Source organism: Pyrus communis, chromosome 14, assembly GCF_963583255.1.
Source record: "Pyrus communis chromosome 14, drPyrComm1.1, whole genome shotgun sequence".
In the NCBI taxonomy this organism is placed as follows: Eukaryota; Viridiplantae; Streptophyta; class Magnoliopsida; order Rosales; family Rosaceae; genus Pyrus; species Pyrus communis.
In genome coordinates, this window is record NC_084816.1 from 7996122 (window position 1) to 8010577 (window position 14456).

Below are 14456 nucleotides of genomic sequence, written 5' to 3' on the forward strand. Positions count from 1 at the left end.
TGCGGGAAAATAAACGTTAAATCTAGTAGCAGTACTTCCACTGTGGTTATGATTTAAGACAGGTAAATGGTTGCACCTCCCTTGGTTTCCATCAAGTTATAGACCTACCACGAATGTCGTCAACTGTCCATTAGCGTGTTAGGTCATCTCTTAGTGAATTAAAATTGAATCCAAATCTCTTAATGGTAGTTAAACTTTGCTTCATCAAAATCCAACGAGGAGAACTCCTCAGGTATCGTTCTGGTAAGGCCACAAGCCAATAAAGGTTTTCGCTTTGCAAGGGTCGGAAAGGAACGTCTATCATTTTAGCAAGGAGTGAAAAAAAAACCGTAGGACTCAGATTGAAGTCTTTGGAGCAGAGGAGAACAAGGAATCTAAAGAAAATTGATCTGCAAACCAAAAGGAACAGGGGAAAAAAAATGGAATCACGAATTAAAACAAATTTAATATGTTTGGTTCCAATACTTCTTCAACAGCCCGTCTAGCTCAGTTGGTAGAGCGCAAGGCTCTTAACCTTGTGGTCGTGGGTTCGAGCCCCACGGTGGGCGTAATTTTTTATTTTTTTATTATTTAGATAAAACGCACTTTTTGTCGTTTTCTTCTTCATTGCCTTCACACCCAAGGCACAGCCACCCAGCAAATCCACTCCCACATCTCACCTTCGACTTACTCTTCTGTCATGATTTCACCTCCGCTTAACTTCTCCTCTTCAACACTGTCTTCCGCTGCTACTTCTCTGGCGACTTCCCTCACTAAGCTTGCCTTCTACAAACACCTCTGGCAGTATCATTTTTACTTTGACTTCATCACTTACTTCTTCCTTCTCTACGCCTCCATTGCTTAAACAACGTAAACCTTCCCACATCCAAGCCCTCAATCACAAACTGGATTTTCATTTCCATGTCTTTGTCGAAACTGCCCTGATTAATATCTATGCTTCTTATGGCTCTTTGGTGCTTGCTCTCAATGTGCAGAGGAATTCTGTTTGGTCAAATGAGGTGAACTTGAATTGGTTCGGTCTCTGTTTGATCAAATGTCGGAGCCTACTGTCTGTTGTATCCTGGACTGCCATTATTGATGCATACTAGCGTATGAATCAGTGCTGGGAAGATGTGGCTTTGTTTTGGAGAATGGTTGTTGAAGATCTTATTGTACCCACTGGAATTACACTTTTGGCCATATTTCCGGCTATTTCGGTTCTTCGGGCTCTTAAGATTTGTCAATCACTTAATGCTTATGGTGAGAAGAGAGGGTTTAATGCCTTTGACATAACTGTCGCGAATTTCCTTTTGGACTACTATGCAAAATATGGCTGCAAAGAGAGTGCATTGAGATTTTTTTAGGAGATACCTGCCTAAAGGAAGAATTTTGGTGTCATGGACGTCCATAATCTATGGTTTCGCAACGCACCGAATGGAGAAAGAAGCTGTCGAGAATTTTGCAAGTGTGGAGAAGGTTGTTCTCAAACCTAATCGAGTGACATTTTTGAGTATTTTCAATGCTTGCAGCCATGGAGGATTAATTAATGGATAAGGGGCTGAAATTCTTTTGGAGGATGATCAATGAGTATGAAATGGCACTGGATATCAAGCACTACGGTTGTTTAATAGACATGATAGGGAGGGCAGGGAGATTAGAAGCAGCAGAAAAAAAAATGGCTTTGAAGATTCCTTGCAATATTGTTAATGTTGCGATTTGGAGGTCAGTCTGTGGTGCTTGTGCCTTTTAACATCTTTGCTGGTGTTAGAAGGTAAACTGATGCATCTGCAGAAAAACCCTTTTACACCATTTGTTAAATAAGTCTCACCGCCCTTGATGTCTCGTTGTTGTTTAATAACCGTCGGATAATTGTGTTGTACGTGCAACCATTTGGAGAACAACCTTTCTCTTCCATTTGTCTAAGCAAGTTTTCTGCTTCACTTATTAGCTCCCCGTTACAAAATCCACTAATCATTATAGTATATGTCTTTACATCAGGTTGAATTCCTTTTGATGACAAACTGCGAAAGAGATCCCATGCATATCCAACTTTTTCAGCTTGCACAAACCTTCTACAAGAATACCATCTAGATCCAATTTCTTTCCCTCCATTTCTCTTAACAAATCCACTGTCATAGAGATTTGTTGGTTTTTACAAGGGTGGTGCTATTTACACACTCAGTTTTACCTCTTACATACTTCTCTCACTTTTCAACCGTTGGATTGAATGAATTGAAGAAGGTCAATGGACGAAAATTAACAAGAGTGTGTGAGAGATAAAAAATGATGTGTGGTGTCACATCCCGGCCCGGGGCGGATCACTTCCCAGGCCCGCTTCACCACTGTAGCACGATATTGTCCGCTTTGGACTTACCATTCCCTCACGATTTTGTTTTTGGAAACTCACGAGTAACTTCTCAATGGGTCACCCATCATGAGATTGCTCTAACCCCTTTCTTGCTTAACTTCGGAGTTCCTACGGAACCCAAAGCCAGTGAACTTCCAAAAGGCCTCGTGTTAGGTAGGAATGAGAATATACATATAAGGATCACTTCCCTGGGCGATGTGGGATGTCACAATCCACCCCCCTTAGGGGCCTGACGTCCTTGTCGGCACACACGTGACCATGGTTAGGCTCTGATACCAAATTGTCACATCCCCGCCCGGGGCGGATCACTTCCCGGGCCCGCTCCACCACCGTAGCATGATATTGTCCACTTTAGGCTTATCATTCTCTCACTGTTTTGTTTTTGGGAACTCACGAGCAACTTCCCAGTGGGTCACCCATCATGGGATTGCTCTAACCCCTTTCTCGTTTAACTTCAGAGTTCCTACGGAACCCGAAGCCAGTGAGCTCACAAAAGACCTCGTGCTAGGTAGGAATGAGAATATACATATAAGGATCACTCCCTGGGCAATTGTCACATCCCGGCCCGGGGTGGATCACTTCCTGGGCCCACTCCATTACCGTAGCACGATATTGTCCGCTTTGCGCCCCGACCATGCCCTCACGGTTTTATTTCTGGGAACTCACACGAGAACTTCCCAATGGGTCACCCATCATGGGATTGCTCTAGCCCCCTTCTTGCTTAACTTCGGAGTTCCTACGGAACCTGAAGCCAGTGAGCTCCCAAAAGGCCTCGTGCTAGGTAGGGATGAGAATATACATTTAAGGATCACTCCCCTGGACGATGTGGGATGTCACATGTGGGAGGTAAAAAGAAGGAGTGTGTGAATAACACTACCCTTTTACAAAGGCTATCTAATAAAATTGATAAAATTACACAAAACTACCTAAATTATGGGTCGAACCACAATCTCATATCTCATGTTTTAAACATTCCAATGTCATACTTCAACTTATGAAATCGTTGCGATGTTCGACCTCTGTTAAAATTTATGTCAATGTGGCTATTAAATATGACGTGGCAAGAGTGGGGCCCACTCCTTTGCCAACTGGAATAAAAAATTAATTAACTAAATTAATTGAAACAGTTAATTAATTATTATTAAATTATTAAATTTTCATTTAAAATAATTAAGATTAATTAAAAAATCTCTCTCTCTCTCTCTCTCTCTCTCTCTCTCTCTCTCTCTCTCTCCTCCCTAGATTGCCGTTCGTCTCCTCCCCTCATTCCCTCTTCCTCTATCACTCCCTCCTCTTTATACCATCCCAACCCCAATGCTACTTTAACTCGCAGCCTCCATCCCAACCCCAATGCTACTTTAACTCGCAGCCTCTTTCTTTTTCACCCCACTTATCGACCCTAAACTCTGATTGCTGACGCCTAGCCTTGACAAATTAGTCGAGCTCGGTCAACTTTGTCACCCCTAGACCCAAAAAGGCTCTCCTACAGCAACGGTCCCGATCTCGTCTTTATCCTATTCAACCCCATCGACGATGCCAAAATGAGAGACAATGAAGTTGCCAGCTCCACGCCGCCCCTGATGATGTAGACGACTTCTTAGTAGTTGTGCCAGTCGAGCTCGGGACTCTGCCTATTGAATCCACTACTATTGCTAGAACTAGTACTCGAGCCGGGTGAGTTATCTTTGGATGTGGATTTGAAATTTTGATTTTGCAGGGAAGGAGGCGCGAGGGGAGTAGATGATCGGAAATCTAGGGAGAAGATAGAAAGGGAGATTTTTTTTTTCAATTAATTTTAATTATTAAATATTAAATATAATAATTTAATTTTCATTCTAGTTAACAAATGAGTGGGTCCCGCTCCTGCCATGTCATCATTTAACAGTTTGACAAAAAATTTAACAGAGGTTTGACATTGCAACGAATTCATAAGTTGAGGTATGACATTGCAATGTTTAAAACATGAGGTATGAAATTATGGTTCGACCCATAATTAAGGTAGTTTTATGTAATTTACCCAGAAAATATTATAAGTATGAACATCTAGAAGTAGGCCACAACCTTGCATTTGAAAGAACAAGTTTCGTACATCTTGTGTTCTCCCCGTCCTGCTAAACCCATCCATAAAAGCGCTATAAGTAACCGCATCTGGAACCACTCCCTTATGAGACATCTTCAAAAAACGCTTCCTGGCCTCATCCATCCTTTATGCTTATAATAGCCATTTATCAATATATTATAACTATAAGCATCAACCATGCAACCATTACAAAACATTAGTTCTAAAACCTTGTTTGCCTTGTTCATCTCTCCTCGCAAGCAATAACCATCAATAAGAAAATTGTACGTAATTGTATTAGGTTCGATATCTCTTTGAATCATTATTTTGAACACTCTTTGCTTTCCCGACCATCCCCTGTTTGCAAAGTGTATCAACCAAAACATTGAAGGTGCACACATTTGAAAAGATACCTTTACTCACCATTTATTTAACAATCTTGTAGCTCATTCCCACTCCCTTAATTTGCAAACTCTGTAGAAACGAGAATAAATTAGTTTCAAACTCGCTATTAACGAGATTTCTGCATGGGAATTGCTCATGCTCTCGTAATACACTACCATGTATCATGGAATTAGGGTAGTAAAGTGGAAGGATGGAGCGCAAATTGTGTAACAATAATTTTGACATTGTTTTTGTGAAACTCCAACTTTCCATATGTAAATACATAATGCGTAATGTGCTCGCTTGTCATAATTTTGAGCGTTGAACATATTACTCATGAATACTAACAAATTTATATTATTTATGTGAAATATGAACGCACTAAATGTATTTTATATATTTTATTTAATGTATTTACATTTTTAGGATCTATCCGGACGTGACATAAGTTTGACATTCTTTAAATTGAGATCGATCAATATTCGTTTGCACACATAATCCACATCAAATGGATGGCAGGAAAGAATCAAATTATTTACGTGGTATATGAATGCACCAAGTATATTTTATATATTATTATTTAATGTATTCAAGATTTTAGGATCTATCTGGACGTGAAATAAGTTTGACATTCTTTAGATTGAGAACGATCGATTGATTTGAGTGCTACACACAGTCCAATTGTGGGTTCCTTCACAATCCACATCAAATGAGTTGCAGGATAGAATAAAATTGTGGGTTCCTTCACAATCCACATCAAATGAGTTGCAGGATGGAATAAAATTGTGGCCTACTCCAACCTTTTTCATCAATGTGTGTTTCTTCTTTTTTGTCTAAATATTGGTGTTGTGAAGGGAAAATAAATGGTTTCCAAAACTCAAAGACCTAAAAGAGAAAGATTTAAACAATAAACAGGTTCACTGTTATGTGACATTTCGTTCCGTCGACGTATTGTTATATGATAATTTTTTTTTTTCATATGAAAATGCATTATTAAATTGAGATGCTATATTGACGGTAAACATATTTACACAGAACCTCAAGAGAATAACATCAAACGGTCACAAATGACATCAAATGAGTTCATTGTTATGTGACGTTCGGTCCAACGATGCATTGTTACATGTTAATTCTTTTCTTCATATAAAAATGCATTATTAGATTGAGATGTTTTGTTGAGGGTAAACACATTTGCCATTCAGTACTACGGTTTGATTGTATTCCTTTTCACTTGGAAGTGAGAGGTCTTAGGTTCAAATCTCGTGGATGCCGAATTTGATACCAAATTAGGTTGTCCATTGTGTGACTTAACCAAACTCCCTATCTCCTTAATGTAAAAACATCAATGTACTACAAAAAAACACACATTTACTCAAAACCTGAAGAAAATGAAATCGAACGGTCACACACCTACCCATCTATCATTCCTCCATATTTTCCAATTCTCAACTTTTCCCCATTGAACGACAAGCCAAGCAACCATTTTTACACCGGATTAGAATTCTTTTCCCTCCTTTTTTCATTCTCTCCTCTCATATTCTTTTATTTTGTCTTTCTCTTGCTATAAAAAATTAATATAAGATGTTGACATTTCTTAATCGTGACTGTTCAAATAGGAAGAAAAGAAAGAGGGAAAAAAAAAAAAAAAAAGAGCAGAGAATCCTTTAACAGCACACCCTCCCCCAACTCTCCTCGCGGGGGCCCCCAACACGGCTTCTTCGGAAGCGCTTCAACCGCAAAAGCACTTTTCTTTGCCCACCTCAGCACCCCTGCCCCTCCTATATATCCACATTCCACAAATAAAATTTCCACAATTTGCTTCCTTGCCCTCAAGGATTTTTTTTCTTTTCAAATCCCTCCTCGCAACGACGCAACCCCCACCGCTTGCCCTGGGAAGAATTCAGTTCTCGCGATTGCATCATTTCTAGGGCTTTCGTTCCGGACGCCTCTCCTTCAGGTAATTGCCCATTTCACTACGAATATTCCGATGGCATCCTCCTTGATTCCAAATTAGGTGTTTAATCCCAAATTTTGCTTCTTTTTTTAGTTGTGGAGGGTTTGAAATATTTTTTTTTCTTTTCAAATTGGGTTGATTTGTGATGGAGTGGAAAATATTGGGATTTTGAAATTTTGGATTTTCCGTCAATCACACCCATATTTTCCTTTGAAAAATAAATGGTGGAATTGGGGTTTTTTATTTGTTTATTTTAAACTATATCGTTGTCGTAGGTGCTTGATGTGATGATTGTGGTCTGAGAGTTCCACGCAAACATGTCCTTCTGTAACTTTCTGCTGTATTTGTTTAATGTGGTGTGCTGTATTCGTTAATTTTTTGTTTTGTTTTTGTTGTTAAATCTTTAATAATTTGATGTTAAATTATTGAAATTCTGTGTGTTTGTGTACGTAATTCAGGACAGGATCAACGTATGGTTGGTTGGGGAAGGTGTGGGTAACAGCCTGCATTGGAGTATATATAAACTGGAGTCATCGCCATGCCGGGTTTGAATCGTGATGGCTTCAATATCACGAGCTTTTTCTTTCATTTGGCAGAATGGCATCCACTTGAATAGCAGAGCTCAATCGGGCTTTTGACGCCCTCTCCTCTCCCTCTGTTAACTCAGGTTTGGATTCACTGCCACAAACCCAGATAGAAAAATTGTGATCAGTAATGTGGATTTTTGCTGCTTCAGAATTAGTATTTAGCTTAACATGAAGAATACTTCGGAATGTACTTATCTGAAAAGTAAAATGAACAAGAAATTCTAACAGAATGGTTTGCTTTTGCTGCTACTTGATATGGCTATGCAGAAACTACTTCATGATCAAACGAACCTTTCTTTCTGAATTTCTGTTTCGGTTTGTTTGTATTTTGTGAAGGCTAATATGTTAAAGTTACTTCACATATATATGTGTATGTGTGTGCGCACACGTTACATATACATGCAGTAGGGAAATTTATGATTTGTGAAATTATTTGATGTGATATTGTGCAGGTTTCTGGAAACGTCTCGTTTTTTGGTGGGAGCTATAGTAACAACTACAAATATTGAGTTTCTCATGTTCCTTAAGAGTTCCTCTTTTGCAAGAATGATGGGTTGCTGCAATTGCTTTGGCTTCATCAGAATGCCCAAGCGGAAACCAAAGCCTAATTATGGATTTAATAATCACTGTTCCCAGGAGCGGTTGTTGGATGGTGATATAGAAGATGATGATGATGGTTCATACAATGGTGAGGTTACAAGAACTACTCACGCTGATGAAAGCGAGCCACAAAGCTGCGTTAATCGTTCTGAGGAGATTCTACACATCAGAGAACTGAATGGAATGATTTGTAGGCCATGCCCTGTGAAGGAAACCCGAAAAGTCGTTCGCACTGAGGTAAATATTTTGTTTGGGGTAAGGTAACATAGTTTTACTTGAATTCAATTCTCATACATTTTTGCATGAAATTTCAGGATGAAAATGGGAATAAGATGGTCAATGATTATGTTCGTGAGTGTAAGATTGGTGCTGGAAGCTATGGGAAAGTGGTAATTTTGTCACTGATAGGGTATTTTTTTTCCCGTTACTGCTTACTGGAAATGTTTCTTTACTCTTTTTGTATTGATGTGTGCAACAGGTTCTGTATCGAAGTCTTGTAGATGGACAGCATTATGCAATTAAGGTAGTTTTTCTTCGTATTAAATTACTGGCTTCAGTATTTTGGATGACAGAGATAACTATAGTTATGAGAAGTGTTTTTCCTGCTCCGAGGGAATTGCTGTGTAGTAGATGAAAACACTTTGGATTGATGATAACTTTGTAAAACTAATATATTTAGATAAAAGGTAAGGTAATATTTAGTATTTTCTTGGTATGTTTAAGGTAGAGATTTATTATAGAATTTAAAAGTGAGTTGAATTTTTACAGGCTTTCCATAAATCTCATTTATTAAAGCTCCGAGTTGCACCTTCAGAGACAGCTATGACGGATGTTCTTCGTGAGGTATGCATTTTCTGTCTTTTTGTCTGAGTTCATTTCTCTGTTCATAATTTTTGGGGGGGGGGGGAACTGTTGAACAGTTGTCTTGTAGATTATGATGGTATTATCTCTTGCCAGTTGCTTTTGTTTCTTCTTGTTCAGTGTCATATCAGTTTATTCATGTGCATCTATTGGGTCTGTGGGTGTACAATGTATATTTTTGTTGTTGTAGTAGTTCCCAACCATGCTGCATATGCCACTCTACTAGAGTCTAGTGTGTGTCGTACTTTCTGGTAGGCAAGTCAGATTCAATCTATTGATGAATGCTCACTAGTATTGTTTTCCTTTACCATACAGGTTCTTATTATGAAAATGTTGCACCATCCTAACATAGTTAATCTCGTTGAGGTGATTGACGACCCAGAAATAGATCATTTCTACATGGGTACTTATTGCCTACTCTTTCTCTCTCTCTCTCTCTCTCTCTCTCTCTCTCTCTCCAGTCACTTTTAAACTTATTTGCTTGATCATGCAAGGGTGTATGCTGCTATCTCAAAAGGAAAAATGATTTCAGAATCTGGTCTCTTGCAAGATTATTTTGGAAACCCTAATGGTTTTTAGTTTATTTATGTTTGAGTTCCTATGGAAACTCACCATATAAGTACAAAAAGATAAACAAAAATATGATCTTGCCAAAATTGAAGGGCACCACTGTCACATTTTAGTTTCTCTCACCAACATTATCATTATTTTTTTGAACTTTGAAGTATCAATATTTATATAAAGTTGGGATTTTTGGACAATTTTGGGGAAATGTATAGAATAAGACACATCCTAAGTAAAAATTATCCGGAAAGAAAAAGTAAAAGATCAACAAAAATATGATCTTGCCAAAATTGAAGGGCACCACTGTCATGTTTTAGTTTTTTCTCACCAATATTATCAAATTTAAAGTATCAATATTTATAGAAAGTTGGGATTTTTGGACAATTTTGTGGAGATGCATAGAATAAGACACAGACTAAGTAAAAACTATCCGGAAAGAAAAAGTAAATATCTTGTGTTTGTGAGATTATCCTATTGCAACATAGTTCACTTTTTCACATTGGGATTACTTTTCATAAATATAGTACAATGCATTATCATCATATGTTCTCATATGTAATTTAATACTTATCATGGGTCTTGTTTTATAGATCTCCACAAGTTTATTTTCAAAAAGCACAACTTTTATGACAAAATAAAATAAAACTGAAAAGGATTGGTTAGTGTTTTTCATTGTTAGACAATGACAATGGTGTTCTCGGTACTTATCCTATTTTTAATTGTTTGAGAATGACAATGGTCCTCCCGGTAGATGATGGGCATAACTGAAAAGGAAAAGTAATCATACGTTCTGTAGAAAAAATGGTGAGGGGGCTATAGAATAATTAAAAAAAGTAATTATGCTGAAGTGTTGAATATTTACCCGTACCATTTGTTTAGCTTGTGCTTGACTGCTACTTTTCCTTCTTTTGTTTCAGTTCTTGAATATGTTGAAGGCAAATGGGTTTGTGATGGCTCTGGTCCACCAGGTGGAATAGGAGAACATACTGCAAGGAAGTACTTGCGGGACATAGTTTCGGGGCTAATGTACCTCCACGCTCATGTATGATCCTTAAACTTCGGTTTTGTATATATTCTTGGCTGAACCCTCCTCCCCCTCTCTCTAGTTATCTATTGTCTGCTTTTGACAGGGATACATTTTGTAACGGAAATCAGTTTAATCCTTGTATCAGTTTGGCCATATATATTTGTGGTGGCTAACACAGGGTATTGGATTTTATTTAATTCTTAATAATGGAACCATCTTTTTTAAGAGATAAAACCATCTTAATAGAGCTAGCACAAAATTCTTTATATTGCAAGTGTATGTGTGCTTACTAGCTTGCATTGATGATGGAAACAGCTGAAGCCACATAGAAAGGACATTACAGCTCATTTTCACACACGCACACGCACACACATACTATAAATGGGGATGTTAATTGAGTTCTCTGGGTCACAGAACATTGCCTTTCACTCTTTACATTAAGGTACTTGGTTCTTTGTATATCTTGTTTGGGGCTGTCACTTTCTGATAGTTTTCGTGCATTTTTCTATTTGATTCTTAAAACTGTTTAATGATTATTTTGAAATGCGCACATAACTAAGAATGATGTCCCATTTGTGCAAATGCATGACAACTATTTAGGTTATCCCAGAAAAAAAAGGGACTACCCATACAGCACTGTAGCTTTTTCCCCATATATGTGTTATATCTTCACTTTAGCGTACATTGATTGATTTTCTATTATTACTGTTGTGATTTTCTTGTGGTTCCTTTGACAACAGAATATAGTGCATGGTGATATCAAACCTGATAATCTGTTGGTTAGTCGCGATGGTATGGTGAAGATTGGGGATTTTAGTGTCAGCCAGGTTTTTGAGGTAATGGAACTGCTGAATGTTATAAAATTTAGACACTCTAGGATTTTTCTTTTCTGCAATTTTGCTGAAGGTGACCATAAGAGCGATCCTGTTGTATTATGGCCATTGACTTGATGTTATTGTTGTGGTGGATGTACAACCTTAACCTATGTTTGGGTGGGGGACTTTCATGTTGCGAAGGAACTCTAGAGTGAATTGGTAAAATTGCACTATAAGAAGACTACCAATGAACTATTCAAACACTACAAAACTACTACTAAAACACTAGGACTGTACTAAAAAAGACTTTCATAATGACACCTATGAAGGAGTTATTTGAAAGTTATCTCAAATGTATAGTCATTCTGAAGCCGTATCTAAGTTTTTAGTACATTCTTACGAATTTAGCGCAACACAGGGTTAGAACAATAGATTGTTTTTCTGATTTTATATCTGTTTTGTTCTTTTTAACTTTTGTTTAAGCCAAGTTGTTTGGCATAATAATAGTTCACAACAATTGAGGTGTTGTATTGGTTTCACCTGCAGGATGACCATGACGAGCTGCGGCGATCACCGGGGACTCCTGTTTTTACTGCACCCGAATGTTGTTTAGGTTAGATTTTCTTGCTATAAGATATGTCAAATTTGCTTCTCACGATATAAAAATGTGCTAGTAGTTCTTCTAGTGGCCTGCCCAAGGGCACATCCTCCTCCTTGAAAAGTTTCTGGATTGAATCTATCTGGCATGAGTGTGCGGGCAATTAAAAAAAATGAGCAGTGTATATATATGTGTGTGTGTGTGTGTATTTGTGGTCTTAGAAGGCTAAATAATTATAAAATGTTGCTTATGCATAATTGCATATGCTATAATTGATTTTCCAACTATACTTAAGTCAGTTGGCTATGAATTTTTCCAGCATCTCGAATCATAACTCAGGAAGATTGAAAATTTTATGGTTTTGTAACTGTTAAAGTTCATAGAAGGATGATAGAAAATCTTATGGTTTAGTAACTCAGGGAGATGATTACCGTACAGTTATTTTATTGTGATCAACAGGGCTAACCTATCGCGGTAGAGCTGCTGACACATGGGCCATGGGGGTTACTTTGTACTGTATGGTATTGGGACAATACCCATTCCTTGGAGACACACTTCAGGATACATATGACAAGGTATGAAAAACACCAGTATTCCTGTGCAAAACCACTAATTATGTCATAAACTTTAAGCCCGGTGTTTACGGTATTTCCCTATTACTTATCTGATAGGAATTTCTCCTTGCAGATTGTTAATAACCCTTTAGTACTTCCAGATGATATGAACCCACTTTTAAAGGATTTACTTGAAGGTCTTCTTTGCAAAGGTTGGTGACATGCAATATTTTGATTTGTGGCTGGTGCTTCAGCTTTTCTGCAACTCTGTCATCTTTATTCTTCCCCATCTTTTTTGTTACCCGCCCCCGCCCCGCTGTTGTATGTCTCATGATTATGGCTTGATATTCTATTATGCAGACCCAAACATGAGGTTGACACTGGAGACAGTCGCAGAGCATACTTGGGTTATTGGAGATGATGGGCCGATACCTCAGTTTTCATGTTGGTGCAAGGGTAAGAGTTTGCGAGAGGAATCTAATGGGACGAAAGATGAGTGTAGCATAACCCATACTGACTAGAGTGTCTAGGTTGGATTTGTTTTTGGCTTTCCAATTTTGGTTTTCGAGTTGCAAACATCGTTCTGGTTACTCTGGCTCTCGGACTTGTCATGATTTTGGCGAGAACCTTTTTCTCTGTTGTGTTTCTTCTCTGGGTTTGCTTTTTTTCTTTCTGGTGTCATGTGTTATTTGTTGGGCTCGGTTGGAATCACACAGGTCAACCGTTTTTGAATCCATTTGTAGGAAATACTTTTGTTCAAAAGCGCTTTTGTTGATAGCAGTTTTCATAGAATTGATGCATCAGTTTCCTTTATTGCGAACCACGTAAAAGGGCTGTCTTGTCGAAAGCGTCCATAGATAGAATAAAGGTGCCACTGGCTTGTCGTAAAAGGGCTGGCCTGTCGAAAGCGTCCATAGTAGTTGGAAATGCTTTCATAATTCAAAGTATTCGAAGTTGAGAGAATCAAGCATTTGAAACTGCTTCTCGAAGAGCTGAAAGTGCTTTTTGACAATCAAAAGCTTAACTTTGGGGCAAACAGCAATCAAACCACATGGTTTTGTCAAAAATCCAAACCACATTGGTTAAGAACCGATCAAGTCCATCAGCTGAGTTCTGCCAGTGCGGTTTGATTTCGGTAGCGATGACTTGAATTTAGGTCCAAACTCGACGTGCTAGCATGCCCTTAACACCTATTTTTTGAAGAAGATTACAATATTATCCTACCAAAATGGTGGTATACAATCTGAGTAGTTACCAAGATTGTGAGATATGCATGGATTGGATGGGACTTCAAAGTTGAAATCTCAACGGATGCTAGCATGGCTCATGCAATGACATTTAGATTGTGCAGCCAAAAATCATTTTGAATTTTTATTATAAAGAAATCATTATGAATTTTTTATTTAAATTAAATATAAATAATACCTAAAGAAAACTGATCACACGATATACAATAAACGGATAAGATGTGAGAATATCTAAAATCCTCGTAAAGAGAATGCAGAGAGACCGGATTCTCATCTCATGGGATGGGACATGCAAGAGTAAAAGAGTTGTCGCCGCATTGGCACAACAGTGGTTGGGTTTTCCCTTGTATTAAAGTTAGCTCCATTTGAGCGTCGAACCAACGCATATCAATATACCTGACATTTTTACACGGATGATCTCTCATTTGGCCCTTTACTGGGTCGTATTTTGCTCTCATGCCGCCGGCTGAAAAAATGTGGTTGCCTAAACGCCACAACCCATGTGGATAGGAAGATCGGTGCCATGATGAATAACTCGTAAACTACCTTTGCAGGGCGACAAAGATAACACATCGCTCAATTGATAGAACGAATGACCCGTCAATTGTAAACAAGACTTTCTTTCCCATCTCACAAAGTTGAAGAAAGTTGAGGTTTCATCATAATTAGGTAGTAATACAGAGAGTAACTCAACGATTTATAAGTACATGGAATGTCCCTATTTTCTTTGATGTGGGTTTGATACTTTCTGAAGAAAGTTGACGTTCCACTGTAAAATTAATTGACAAATGGGGAGTAAGTCAATTATCTTATAAACCCTTGCAAGGTTTTTCCTTTCATCGATGTGGGATTCTTTTAC

The 14456-nt window shown here is 38.2% G+C and overlaps 1 protein-coding gene, 1 non-coding gene and 1 pseudogene across 2 annotated transcripts; all 3 read left to right on the plus strand.

The window, feature by feature from the left end:
• The first annotated feature begins 448 nt into the window (after positions 1 to 448).
• LOC137714313 (pentatricopeptide repeat-containing protein At1g09220, mitochondrial-like) lies at positions 449 to 1729 on the plus strand (annotated as a pseudogene).
• Positions 476 to 548, plus strand: TRNAK-CUU (transfer RNA lysine (anticodon CUU)). The gene has a single exon. It is a non-coding gene; the product is annotated as a tRNA-Lys (tRNA).
• Positions 1730 to 6655: 4926 nt separating the features above from the next.
• Positions 6656 to 13130, plus strand: LOC137715758 (serine/threonine-protein kinase GRIK2-like). Its single transcript, XM_068455104.1, has 13 exons — positions 6656 to 6747; positions 7203 to 7411; positions 7784 to 8168; positions 8246 to 8320; positions 8410 to 8454; positions 8700 to 8774; positions 9108 to 9195; positions 10274 to 10398; positions 11124 to 11219; positions 11745 to 11811; positions 12256 to 12371; positions 12484 to 12562; positions 12711 to 13130. The coding sequence occupies exons 3-13, from the start codon at positions 7848 to 7850 to the stop codon at positions 12869 to 12871; spliced, it is 1248 nt and encodes a 415-aa protein (XP_068311205.1). The 5' UTR covers positions 6656 to 6747; positions 7203 to 7411; positions 7784 to 7847; the 3' UTR covers positions 12872 to 13130.
• The last annotated feature ends 1326 nt before the right edge of the window (positions 13131 to 14456 follow it).